Below are 11,209 nucleotides of genomic sequence, written 5' to 3'. Positions count from 1 at the left end.
ATGTAAAGCGCGGCGCAAAAGAACCATCGTATATCACACCACGAACTTCCTTCCAAGTAGCTGTTTTAAACGAAAGCCAGGCCCAGCGAGCTAGCAACGCTCGCCGCCACGGTAGCCCACCCAGTCTGCATAACCGCCTTGTTCGAAAATCCGTACCCCAGATCCCACGCCAGATGCCTGACGCCGTTCAAGCTGTGGTACGTGAACGGGAACGCCAACAGCATCTTCGTGCCAACCTTCACCGACTTGGGCAGTGACCCGAATGACTTGGCCAGCCTCTGGGAGCTGAGGTCCCAGCCGAAGAGCGGCGCAATGAGGTAGGAGAAGCCGAAGATGTAGAAACCGCCAGAGAGGATCGAGGCGGTGATACGATTGAGCGCGGAGCCATACCACGTTATCTGTGGCCGGTAGATGCCGAGGTGGGGAGAGACGGGGCGGTTGAGGCGCTGCTTGACAAGCATGTCGCGTGCGGCATTGTCGGGCATGTTCTGTGTGGCTGCAGTTCTGTGGGAGGGGGTTAGAACTGGTCGAATGGATGGTTTGACGCTGGCCGTGGGGTGGTTGCGGTATGACGCTGGGGACTCACCTCCGTGGTGCCACCTGGGCTACGGGGGACCTGAAGACAGCGCGGGCTGCGCCACCTCGCATTGTGTTCCTGAGGGCAAACATGACGGTATATGAGTGAGTAGTTGCGGGCTGAATGCGCAGGTGGTGGTGTAGATGTCGTCGTCAATGAAGCTTCATGAGCTCGCGGGATTGATTGCAGCCAGTGCCGAGGGCTGTCCGCAATTGGCTGGACGACCAGCGAGCAGCCAGTCACGGAGCTCCGATATAATCCGCCGCCAAGACTGCGAAAACGCTTTACTTCAAGGCTCGCGACGTCGTTTCCCTTTCTTTACATGAATTTCATGGGGCCTCGACACCACTCTTCTGATCCCCCCTGAGGACATGGTGGACTATTATGTCGGCATTCTGTCGGCATCCATGAGGCCCCCAGACCGAACCACCCGTCGTTAATCGCGCATTTTAATCCAGTCTATGATTCGGTGCGTTTCATATCAGGGTAACATATCTCCATGGGGCAGAAATCGTCTCAGAGAGACTTGTTGCTTCTTCATTGAGGTGCTCTCTCCATAGCATTCGGCACAAGCCTTGCGGATAATGGCATTGTGAACCAACTCAATTTGAAATCCGGTCTTGGATCTGGGGCGGGATGCCCAGAATTCTGGCTTGCCGTGTGGCCTCTATGCCCCAAGTAGACCGCTGTCAGTTTATCGCAAGTGTATACCTGTGCAGAAGGCAGCACCTTCTATGGCGTGGTGCTGAGATCTAAGACGTGCCTTCCCTCATCCCCGTCCCCTCTCCGTTCATACCTACCAGGGCGTGAAAACCACGATACACCTCACAACCCATCACATCAGAGATCCAGGTGACAGACCACATAACATACAGAGCATACCAGTACCGTCCAGATCGACAAAACAAGCCATCCTTAGTTGAGAACTCCACCTCAAGCTATGGTACGCGTAGCGAGGTATCAACAAGAAGTTGCTTCCACGGATCTTTCGCTTCCGCGGAATACCTACATCTACAGCTTGATCACCTGTGCACCACGAGCCACGCCCTATACTTTTGCACCTGGTGGGCCACTAGCCGCAATCTCCTCCGATGACAGCCTTCGCTTCATCGACATAACAACACTGACGCCACAATTCGGTTTCGTTGACGAGGCTCACAGAAGCGTAACTTGCCTTTCACGCTTTGACGACGAGGGCAACGTTGTTGTTACGAGCGGTCGGGATGGATATGTGCGGTTCTGGGATAGGAGGATATGTAGAAGAGCTACGCAAATCGTGACCCGTGAGTGGCTTTTCCCCTCCTTTATCCCGTCGTCCCATTGTGGCATATGTGATATGGGCTAGACGTTCGCCCTCACGAGTCTCTACACATGAATACGGTGGAATTATCCAACCCGAAGCATAGACTTTGTGGAACCTTCGTGCGGCTTTACTAATACTGAGTTACTGTGCACCATACCTATGCTCAAGTATTAATAACTATCCACCGAATTGTAGTTAACAGTATGTTACCCAGTCGATCAGAAGGAAAGAACAAACGCTGACAGGGGGCTTTTCTTCTAGGAAACCCACCACTGCCCTTCTCCACGGTAGTAGCCAGCCATTCCGCCAATATCGTAGCAGCCGGCGTAGAACTGCAAAGTGATGGGCCGGGTGAAGCAGACATCCTTATTTGGTAGGTTCACCACTCGTCATGTCTTGTATCTCACGGTCATTTGTATATATCACCCGCTTCATCCTCATCTTTACAAGCCGTCGTCGTCAGTACCATGACTCCCGCTGCGTCCAGCAAGGGAGGACAGGGTATCCCTCTCATAAACATGAATATTGCGCTAGTATCTTCAGGGCTCCGCCGGGAACCTTCTTCATTTCTGTATCAGCCACAAAGGCCCACATCATAATTTCTAACAGCTCTCCAGGGACCCTCGATATATCCACCAAGACCACCCAAGAGCGGTGGCACCCCCACTCCGAAAATTCACAGACAGCCACACGGACACAATCACATCGCTGGTGCTAGATCCCCTCAGGCCCAACATTCTGATCTCGGGCAGCACAGACGGCCTAGTAAACGTCTTCGACGTCAGCATTGCTGAAGAAGAAGACGCACTCTTCCAAGTCGTCAACCACGGGAGCGCCGTCCACCGCACCGGCCTCACTCCTGGCCCGCTCGACCGCAAGGACATCTATGTGCTCGGCACCGACGAGACGGCCTCGTTCCACGCGCTGGACGGCGAGGAAGTGGTCGAGATGGCACCGTCGTCGGTGGTGATGGGGGATTTCCGATCGGCTTTGGGATGCGAGTACGCAGTCGATATCGTTGCTGGGTACATCGCGGTGGGAAGCCATCGGTACGTTGACAGCTCCCTTCTCGATGCTACCGGACAGGGCCGGCTTGAGCCCTTGTCGGCTTGATCTACCTATTCGTCGCTGTGCCCAGCTGACAGCTCGGATCCGAACAACAGGGACGCCCAGCACCTCGATCTAATCCCTCTCTCGAGGGAGCTCCCCGACATGCCTAATGTGAACGCCGTGACTAGGCTCCCGGGTGCTCATGGAGAGGATATAGTGCGGGATATCTACATTGAGGGCGATACGACTTTCACATGCGGTGAGGATGGCATAGTGCGGGCTTGGCGGCCGGCGGAAGAGGTAGCGGTGAAGGAGGAGAGGGATGCAGAGTTCAGAAGTAGAAGGGAGAGAAAGAAGGGAGGAGATGTCAAGATCAAGAAGGAGGGGGAGAGGTTCAAGCCGTATTGAGACTATGGACTTGGGGGAGCTTCCTGGCATCTGAAGGGTCGTGGACCAAGGCATGTGAAGGTAGAGCGAGCATAGAATAACATCGATCACTTAACTTGTAACCAGCTTCAACTGATTTGCAGCATTGGTCATGAACTCGCGAAAGCCTGGGCAGACTGAAATCGAACTTCGAAGTCTTTCTTAGTGAACGGGGTATTCTTTTCACATAACCAATACATCAACCACACAACCGGACCGACAGCCAAGCTATCAAACATATCTTCCTTCTTACTCCTAGACCGCGCTCCCTGATTGCGCTTCCTGACCACGTCTCCTGGTCGAAGCCAAATCATTCACCTACGCACCCTTCCCCAGCCCCGCCAAATACTCCTCATGCAATTTCCTCTGCCTCTCCCACTCCTTCCTCAGCTTCTTACTCTTGCTTTTGGCAACCTCCTTGCCCTCAGCGTCTTTGACCGGCAACCCCTCCTCATCCCAGGCCGAATACTCCTGCGTGCGAAACATATCCAGATGGCTCAGCTTCGCCTGCTCCGCCCTCTTGGCTGCCTTCTCCGACTCCTCCCTTTCTCGCTTCTCCTTCGCTGCAGCTTTCGCGGACGCTTGTGCCTCTTTCTCGGCACGCGCGGCGACGAGCTCACGGTCTACGGGCCGGATCATCGCGGGCTGGGCCTCCCGGTCTTCGAGGTAGATCCCCAGATCCCAGAGGCGGACGTCGCGGAGTGCGTCGCACAGGGAGAGGTAGTCGCGCGCGGGGGCTTCTTTGGCCGCTAGAGCTGAGACGTCCTCCTGGAACTGGGACAGGGCTTCGGCGTAGGGAACAGCGGCCGCGTCTTGCACCGTGTCTGCGTGCGGTTGTTGCGCTAGCGTTTCGGAGAGCTCGGCGGATGGTATAGTGGCAGAAGAGCCGGCCGCGATGGCGCGCTTGCGGACGCTGTCACGCAGCCTGCTGAGCGGGATGACGAAGGGTTTCGCTTCTTCGGGTATGTCGACGCCGGCCCAGCCGATGGCTGTGGGGGTTGGTGAGGCGCTGGGATCGATGCCGGGCGCGTTGAGACCCCAGATGGTGATTATGTGTGTGATCCATTTTGCTGCGTCAAGGACGGTTGAGCCCGAGAGTAGGGACTTGTTGGAGGAGTTGTAGTCGGAGATCAGGGATGAGAGGGCGCGCATTGCTGTTGGGGTATCGAAGGAGTTGCAGAGGGCGGCATTGACTTCCTGTTTGGCTTTTTCTAGGGAGGTGCGGAGGGCGGTGTCTGCATCGGAGGAGCCATTCGTGGCGGGAGCGTCGGAAGCAACGGAGCTGGGGTGGGTCGGGTTTGAGAGGAGATCTCGCGCTTTGAGGAAGAAATTGTTAACGTGAGACTCCCAGGCCAGGCCCTCTTTGATCTTGTCATCAGTGATCTCGATGCCCTTTTCCCAGTTGCCGAGTAGAAACGCTATGCGTAGCCCTCGGGGTGTCCAGGTGCCACGACTTAGCGCTTCTCGGATGGTTGTGAAGTTTTTGAGCGATTTTGACATCTTGGAGCCGGCGATGGAGAGATGACCCATGTGCAGGAAGTAGTTGACCCACTGAGCGTTCTCGTGCGAATGTCCTCCGCAACCAGTGTCCGCCCAGTATGCCTCGCTCTGTGCCAGCTCATTATCGTGATGCGGGAACTTGAGGTCCACACCACCTGAGTGTATGTCCATGGTCTTGCCCAGTATATCCGACGCCATGGCCGAGCATTCAATATGCCACCCGGGCCGGCCCTGACCCCATGGGCTGGGCCAGCTCGGTTCACCAGGTTTCGAAGCCTTCCACAGCGCAAAGTCGGCATCGGAGCGCTTTTCCGACGTCTTCTGGGTTAACGCTCCCTCGCCGTCTGCTTGGAGCGCCTTGTCACCTCGGTTCTCTGGCTCTAGCCGTGCGTATGGTAGCCCTCTCTTCTCATGAGCGGTTATGTCGAAGTATATGGACCCATCTGATGTGGGGTAGGCGGAGCCCTTATTGACGATCGTCTCGTTCATGGATATAATCTTGTCGATGTATTCGGTGGCACGCGTTACGACGTCCGGCGGCAGGACATTTAGCGCTTGCATGTCTTCCGTGAACCGGTCTTCGTATCTCTGCGTCAGCTTGGTAAAGATGCTGTAGTCGCTGGCGTCGATTTCGGAGCCATGCAGGGAGTCGAGGTAGGGAAGGAAGACATCTGTTGTCTCTGTGTAGAAGTCTGTTATGGAGAGTGAAGAGGGGTCGGAGCTGGCTTGGACGAGAGCTTCGGCGGCCGTTGCGGAGGTCTTGAGGTGCATTTTGATCTTTGCTTCTGCGTCGCCAGGAGGGGTGCCATCGTCTGCTAGCGATCGGCCTTCTAATACCGCCTTGTATGCTTTCTTTGCCTCCGAATCGTATCGTGTAAGCTGTACACCGGGCGGCAAGAGGGTGAGGTTCTTCTTGATGTATGCCTCGAATGCTTGTTTCGCGGTTGATATGACCGTCTCGTCCAAGTTGGGGTGTCTCGAGGTGAAATCTGCGAGCAGATGCTGCTGTCGGCCACGCAATATGATCTTGTCATCGACATCCGTAACGTTCATGACAAAGGTGAGGTCGAAGTTGAAGTAGTACTTCAGGGTCCGCCGTATTATATCGGTGCTCACATAGTTTCTTGCGTGACCGAGGTGCGCATCGTCGTAGACCGTTGGACCGCAGGCGTACCAGGTGACTCTTCTGCCATTGACGGGCGCGAATGCATTCTTCGTCCGCGTAAGAGAGTTGTATACAACGAGGTCAGGGAGCTCGACGCCCTCGGCCGGAGCTGGGGCTCGCCAGGGTGGTTGCCGTTGCGCCATGGCGGTAATTGTGAAGGAAAAGCTTCGCGACAATGTCAGTACCCGTATGGAACGCGAGGAGAGTATCCAGCCGAAGCGGCGCATCAGCAGATTCAAGGGCGACTGGTGTTGATGTTGTCCATCGGGTTGTCCATCGTATTGCCCAGGCCTGAGTCAGACGGAAACTCAGTGACACGGAAACAAAAACTGCGTGGGTTCAGCACGAGTCATTGGAGGCCACCCCCGGCCCTGGTACCTGAATTTCTGTAAGTTTATGTAGGTGCAATAGAACCGCTATACACAAGAGAATCGGCATGCGCATAGACAGACAAATCGTATCCCGTACCAGATCGCAACAGCAGCTCCAATGGCATCTACAGTACCTTCTCCGTTTCTCGATCCTGGTCCCACAGCCTCTCCGGGCTCACTAGCCCTCCTCTCCCTCCGCCGCGACCTCCACACGCCATTGATCCTCCAAAGCGCGGACAGCGCCGACAGCGAGGAGCAGCAAGTCGTTAATACCCGATTCGGCACCTTCCCGCACAGTACGCTCGTCGGCCTGCCATGGGGCACGCAAGTGCTCGCCTCGAAAGAGGACTCCGGCCGAAATCGCAAGTCCGGCAAGAAGAGGAGGCGCGAAGAGAATGACGCTGGCGCGAGAGACGGCGAAGATGAACAGGATGTAGGGGGGCCAGTGGCAGCATCCAGCGGGTTTGCGCACCTGGTGCCGCCTACACCAGAGTCATGGACCATGTCGCTACCCCACCGGACGCAGGTCGTCTACACGCCAGACTACAGCTACATCCTGCAGAGGCTGCGCGTCAGGCCCGGCGACATCGTAATCGAGGCCGGGGCAGGCAGCGGCTCCTTCACGCACGCCGCCGCAAGGGCAGTATTCAGCGGCTATCCCGACCCCTCACCCACCAGCACGTCAAACAGCGCGCCTCCAGCGCCGAAAAAGCGCAAACTCGGCAAAGTCTATAGCTACGAATACCACCTCCCGCGCGCCGAGAAGCTGCGCGAAGAGATCGCAGCCCACGGCCTCGACCCCGTCGTCACAATCACCCACCGCGACGTGTACCAGGACGGCTTCAGCCTCCGTGCGCGCAAAACTGCCGCCCAGAAGCAGCCCCCAGAACCCCTCGCCAACGCCGTTTTCCTCGATCTCCCTGCCCCATGGCTAGCGCTCAAGCACCTGACCCGCGAACGACTCTCTCCCCAGACGCTGAGCGCCATCGACCCCAGCGCACCCTCGCCCTCACCTGTCCCCCCCGCCTCATCCTCCCCCTTCCCCTTCCCCTTTCCCACCCCCCTCGACCCCGTAACCCCCTTCCGCCTCTGCACCTTTAGCCCCTGCATCGAACAGGTGCAAAGGACAGCCTCCGTGCTCCGCCAGCTCGGCTGGGTCGAGATCGACATGGTCGAGGTGGCGCATAAGCGGCTTGAGGTGCGGAGGGAGCGGATCGGACTGGCTGAGGATGAGCAAGGGAGGGGTGCGAAGGCTGGGCCGGCGAGTGTTGCCGAGGCGGTGGGGAGGCTGAGGGAGATGGAGGGGAAAGGGAAGGTGTGGAGGGAGATGATGAGGGAGGAAGGCGGCGGAGGCGGCAGTGCGACTGGAAGTGATGGTGTCTTAGCCGAAGGGGTTAAGAAGGAAGCGAAGGGGGGGAAGAAGGGGCAAGCGAAGCAAGGGAAACAGGAGAAACAGAATGACGGCAAGGAAGAGAAGAAGCCATGGAGGACGGGCCGGCTGGTGCATAGGACGGAGCCGGAAATCAAAACCCACACCAGTTATCTCCTTTTTGCAGTCTTGCCCAGGCTGTGGACCAATGAGGATGAGGAGAGGTGTAGGAGGCGATGGGGCAAGGTGGCTGTTGAGGAACCCACGGTTGACGAAGTGGAAGAAGGGCCGCCGATCGTGGATGAGGAAGCGGGCAAGAAGCGCAAAGCAGAAGGCGATATCGATGGCAGCGCAAAGAGACAGAAAGCTGATGGAGAGGAATGATGTCTCGCTCGTAGATACAGCGCGACCTTGCTAAGCTGGAACGCTTGTAGTGTAAATGCCTGTGTACAAACCGTACATCGCCAATGCAACGACTACTCTACAAAGTCTGGAGGTGATAGATGGCTACTGTACACGCATATGCCCATCTATAGCTACATTCTCACACAATCCCCACTACAACCCAATGCTCTTCATCTCCTAGTCCGCTTCGGTTCGTTGGTCGACTTTGCTTTCCTCGTCTTCTTCCCCCCGTTCCGCTCCCCCATCATCATCCTCCTCTCCTCCTCTTCCACCGATTTCTCCTCCTCAATCTCCATCATCCTCCTCCTCTCATACTCCTCAGCCTGCCTCAAAAAATGCTTACTCTTGCTACCCGCGACCTCCTTCCTCGCCTGCCCCGTTGTCGCCGCAATGCGCGCCCTGCCCTGTTCCATGAGGTCATTCACGCTCGTCTTCGCAGTGCCCATCGCGCGGCCCAGGATACCCTCCTGCTTCGGCTGGGGTGCAGCCTCCAGCGGCTCCCTGCCGGAGCCCGCAATTGACGAGGCAACGGTAGGCGCTTCGTAGGAGTAACCCTGCGCCGTGGCGCTCGACCTCGAGGTAGCGTTGACGGCGATGACGCGCGAGTTTGCTGTTTCTGCTGGCTTGATAGGGACGATGGGCGTCAGGCCGAACGCGCTGCGGAATGCGGCCCACTGGAAGAGGCGCGACTGGATGGCGCCCAGGAGGGTTGTGCAGACGAAGTAGAACTGCAGTGCGGCGGGCATCCATGACACGAAGAAGATTGAGATGGCGGGGAGGAAGTACAGCATCATTTTGTATTGCGCGGGGGTTAGGGATGATACGCTGCCGGATTCGCCGCCCAACTGGAAGGGGTTTTGTTAGATTAGCAGATGCACATCACCAGTACATTGGATTATAGAGCGGAGTAATGTGATGGGAGTATGGTTGGGAAGGAGAAGTTGGAGAAGTCTGGAAGTCACGTACCTTGCCCAAGAGAAAGAACATGCCGCCGCACGCCACAGGAAGGACGAAATACGGATCGCTGATGGTAAGATCCTTGATCCAAAGCAATCCACCGCTCTCCAACCCCGGCACCGGCAGGCTCGCCATGTTCCTCAGCAGCCTGAACATGCCGAACCCGACGAACATCTGCAACAGCGGGCCCACCATCATCGCCCACGGACGGATGCCCGCAGCTTTGTACACCTGCGACAGCTCCCTCTGTACCTGCAGCGCGCCCTGTCCATCCCCCGCGTTCGACCGCCTCTTCATCTCTGCGGTGAGCGGGTCTGTAATCTCTTTCATGGCGCCACGGCGAGCCGCTGCGTCAGAAACGGTCATGTAGGGCCGGAACATGGCAGCGCGGATGAGAAAGGCGGTCAGAGCGATGGAGCCCCACCAGGGGAGACTGGTATAGACGTGGACGTGCTCGAGGATCCACTCCATCATCGCCGTCGTGCCCCAGCCGAAGTCAAGACCGAGCGATTTGAGGTAGCCAATCTGTTCGGTGATCATGGGCGCGGAGGTGAGGCTGTCGGTGATGTTGTCTGTGATGTGGTCCAGAGAATTAGGGAGGATGCCTTCGGAGGCAATACTGGCGCTTGAGACGGGCGCGGGAGTGGACGCGGCGGCGGATGGTGGTACGGATGTGGAGAGAGGCCCTAAGGGACCTTCTAATGCGTCGGCGGCGGAGGACGGGGCAGTCGATTTGAAGCGAGCTGCTGACGGGATGGCGACGACGAGCGGTATGATGGATCTGCTGTCCCTCCATATTGACTGTCGAGCAAGAAGCGGACTTGTGCGTGGTGTTCGACAGCGCGAGGAGAATAATGAGCTTGAAGAAGTGGTGGAGAGCTAATGAATCTCGAATCAGTAAGAGAACAGGAGCGCGAGGGGGCCTCATCATACGTGTCGTGGGGCATTCAACGGGCGCGTTGAGATGATGCGACCTGAATTACAGGCATTACACATAGGCCGAAGCCCTCTGCTGGGAATCATGGTAGCTGTTGCTGCTGCCTCGAGAAAATGTATCGAGCATCACCGGGACCACCGCGCCAAGACTCTCGCTTTCAAAAGGGTTGTCGCAAGCCAAGCCATTAGCGTCCCCCGCGATATTCTATGGCAGTTTCATAGAAATCAATGGAGAATTATTATAACTCATTAAAAAGCTAGCATAAAGCCTAAAATATAGCCGAGATAGCTATTCTATAGATCTAGCAGGTGTTTATTCTCTACTCTAACCTTCTATTCTAATTCTCTACTCTAATTCTTAAGAGTATACCTAGTCTTAGTAATATAGTTAGCGTATACTTCTAGTGGTAACATTTAGCTAATTATATACTATAGAAACATCCCGAAGTTAATAAAACCTTTAATAAGTATATATAATCGCTAGAACTAAGCTTTAAGCTCTAAGAAACTAAATTCAATTACTTTATATTCTAATAAGTGTAGTAATAAATACTAGATTATAGAGCTACAAGTAGTAAAGAGCTTCTAAAGCTAAAGACTTTTATAGATAGATATATTATCTATAATAAAGATTATTACTAGTAAATACTATAGTAGTATAGTATATTTTAATTATATAGTAAAAAGCTTCGCGGTAATTATATCTTAGTATATTATAATATCTTTAAAATACCTATTAATACTTATTACTAGTAGAATACTCTATATTTCTAATTAATAAGAGAATAGCTTATTTATAGTTTTAAGTCTCTTAAATTTAATCTAAGCTAATAATACTATATATACTTATATATATTACTTTTATTATATTAGTATTTTATTTTATTACTTCTAGGAGCTTGAAGCTATCTTTATAATTTTAGAGATACTAAGCTTATATTTATCTTATAGATCGCTTATAAGAAAGCCTATATACTTAGTTTACTTACGTTTTTCAAACTTATTAAACTTTATTAGTAAAAATATTTACTACCTCTAAGATCTTAGAGCTACCTCTAAGACCTTAGAGGTGCTAAGCCTATATTCTTTTTATAAGCTACTCGCAAGCTACTTATAAGAAGGCTTATATACTTAGCTAAATTAAGCTTCT

General features: G+C 54.4%; 5 protein-coding genes across 5 annotated transcripts; 2 read left to right on the top strand and 3 right to left on the bottom strand.

Moving 5' to 3' along the window:
• Nucleotides 1–65: 65 nt before the first annotated feature.
• On the bottom strand, nucleotides 66–648 carry W97_08611 (uncharacterized protein; the record flags this gene model as incomplete). The annotated part of the gene is made up of 2 exons (XM_007786478.1): nucleotides 66–504; nucleotides 587–648. The coding sequence occupies 2 exons, from the start codon at nucleotides 646–648 to the stop codon at nucleotides 66–68; spliced, it is 501 nt and encodes a 166-aa protein (XP_007784668.1).
• Nucleotides 649–2,347: 1,699 nt separating this feature from the next.
• W97_08610 (uncharacterized protein) lies at nucleotides 2,348–3,338 on the top strand (the record flags this gene model as incomplete). The annotated part of the gene is made up of 3 exons (XM_007786477.1): nucleotides 2,348–2,413; nucleotides 2,490–2,929; nucleotides 3,044–3,338. The coding sequence occupies 3 exons, from the start codon at nucleotides 2,348–2,350 to the stop codon at nucleotides 3,336–3,338; spliced, it is 801 nt and encodes a 266-aa protein (XP_007784667.1).
• Nucleotides 3,339–3,674: 336 nt separating this feature from the next.
• W97_08609 (uncharacterized protein) lies at nucleotides 3,675–6,164 on the bottom strand (the record flags this gene model as incomplete). The annotated part of the gene is made up of 1 exon (XM_007786476.1): nucleotides 3,675–6,164. One exon carries the CDS (start codon nucleotides 6,162–6,164, stop codon nucleotides 3,675–3,677), a length of 2,490 nt encoding a protein of 829 aa, XP_007784666.1.
• A 346-nt stretch (nucleotides 6,165–6,510) lies between these two features.
• On the top strand, nucleotides 6,511–8,145 carry W97_08608 (uncharacterized protein; the record flags this gene model as incomplete). Its single annotated transcript, XM_007786475.1, has 1 exon — nucleotides 6,511–8,145. The coding sequence occupies one exon, from the start codon at nucleotides 6,511–6,513 to the stop codon at nucleotides 8,143–8,145; it is 1,635 nt and encodes a 544-aa protein (XP_007784665.1).
• A 191-nt stretch (nucleotides 8,146–8,336) lies between these two features.
• On the bottom strand, nucleotides 8,337–9,663 carry W97_08607 (uncharacterized protein; the record flags this gene model as incomplete). Its single annotated transcript, XM_007786474.1, has 2 exons — nucleotides 8,337–9,011; nucleotides 9,133–9,663. The coding sequence occupies 2 exons, from the start codon at nucleotides 9,661–9,663 to the stop codon at nucleotides 8,337–8,339; spliced, it is 1,206 nt and encodes a 401-aa protein (XP_007784664.1).
• Between the last annotated feature and the right edge of the window lie 1,546 nt (nucleotides 9,664–11,209).

This window comes from Coniosporium apollinis (genome assembly GCF_000281105.1).
Source record: "Coniosporium apollinis CBS 100218 chromosome Unknown supercont1.59, whole genome shotgun sequence".
In the NCBI taxonomy this organism is placed as follows: domain Eukaryota; kingdom Fungi; phylum Ascomycota; class Dothideomycetes; genus Coniosporium; species Coniosporium apollinis.
The sequence above is the reverse complement of the archived record's forward strand: the minus strand, read 5'-3'. Positions and strand labels throughout refer to the sequence as shown.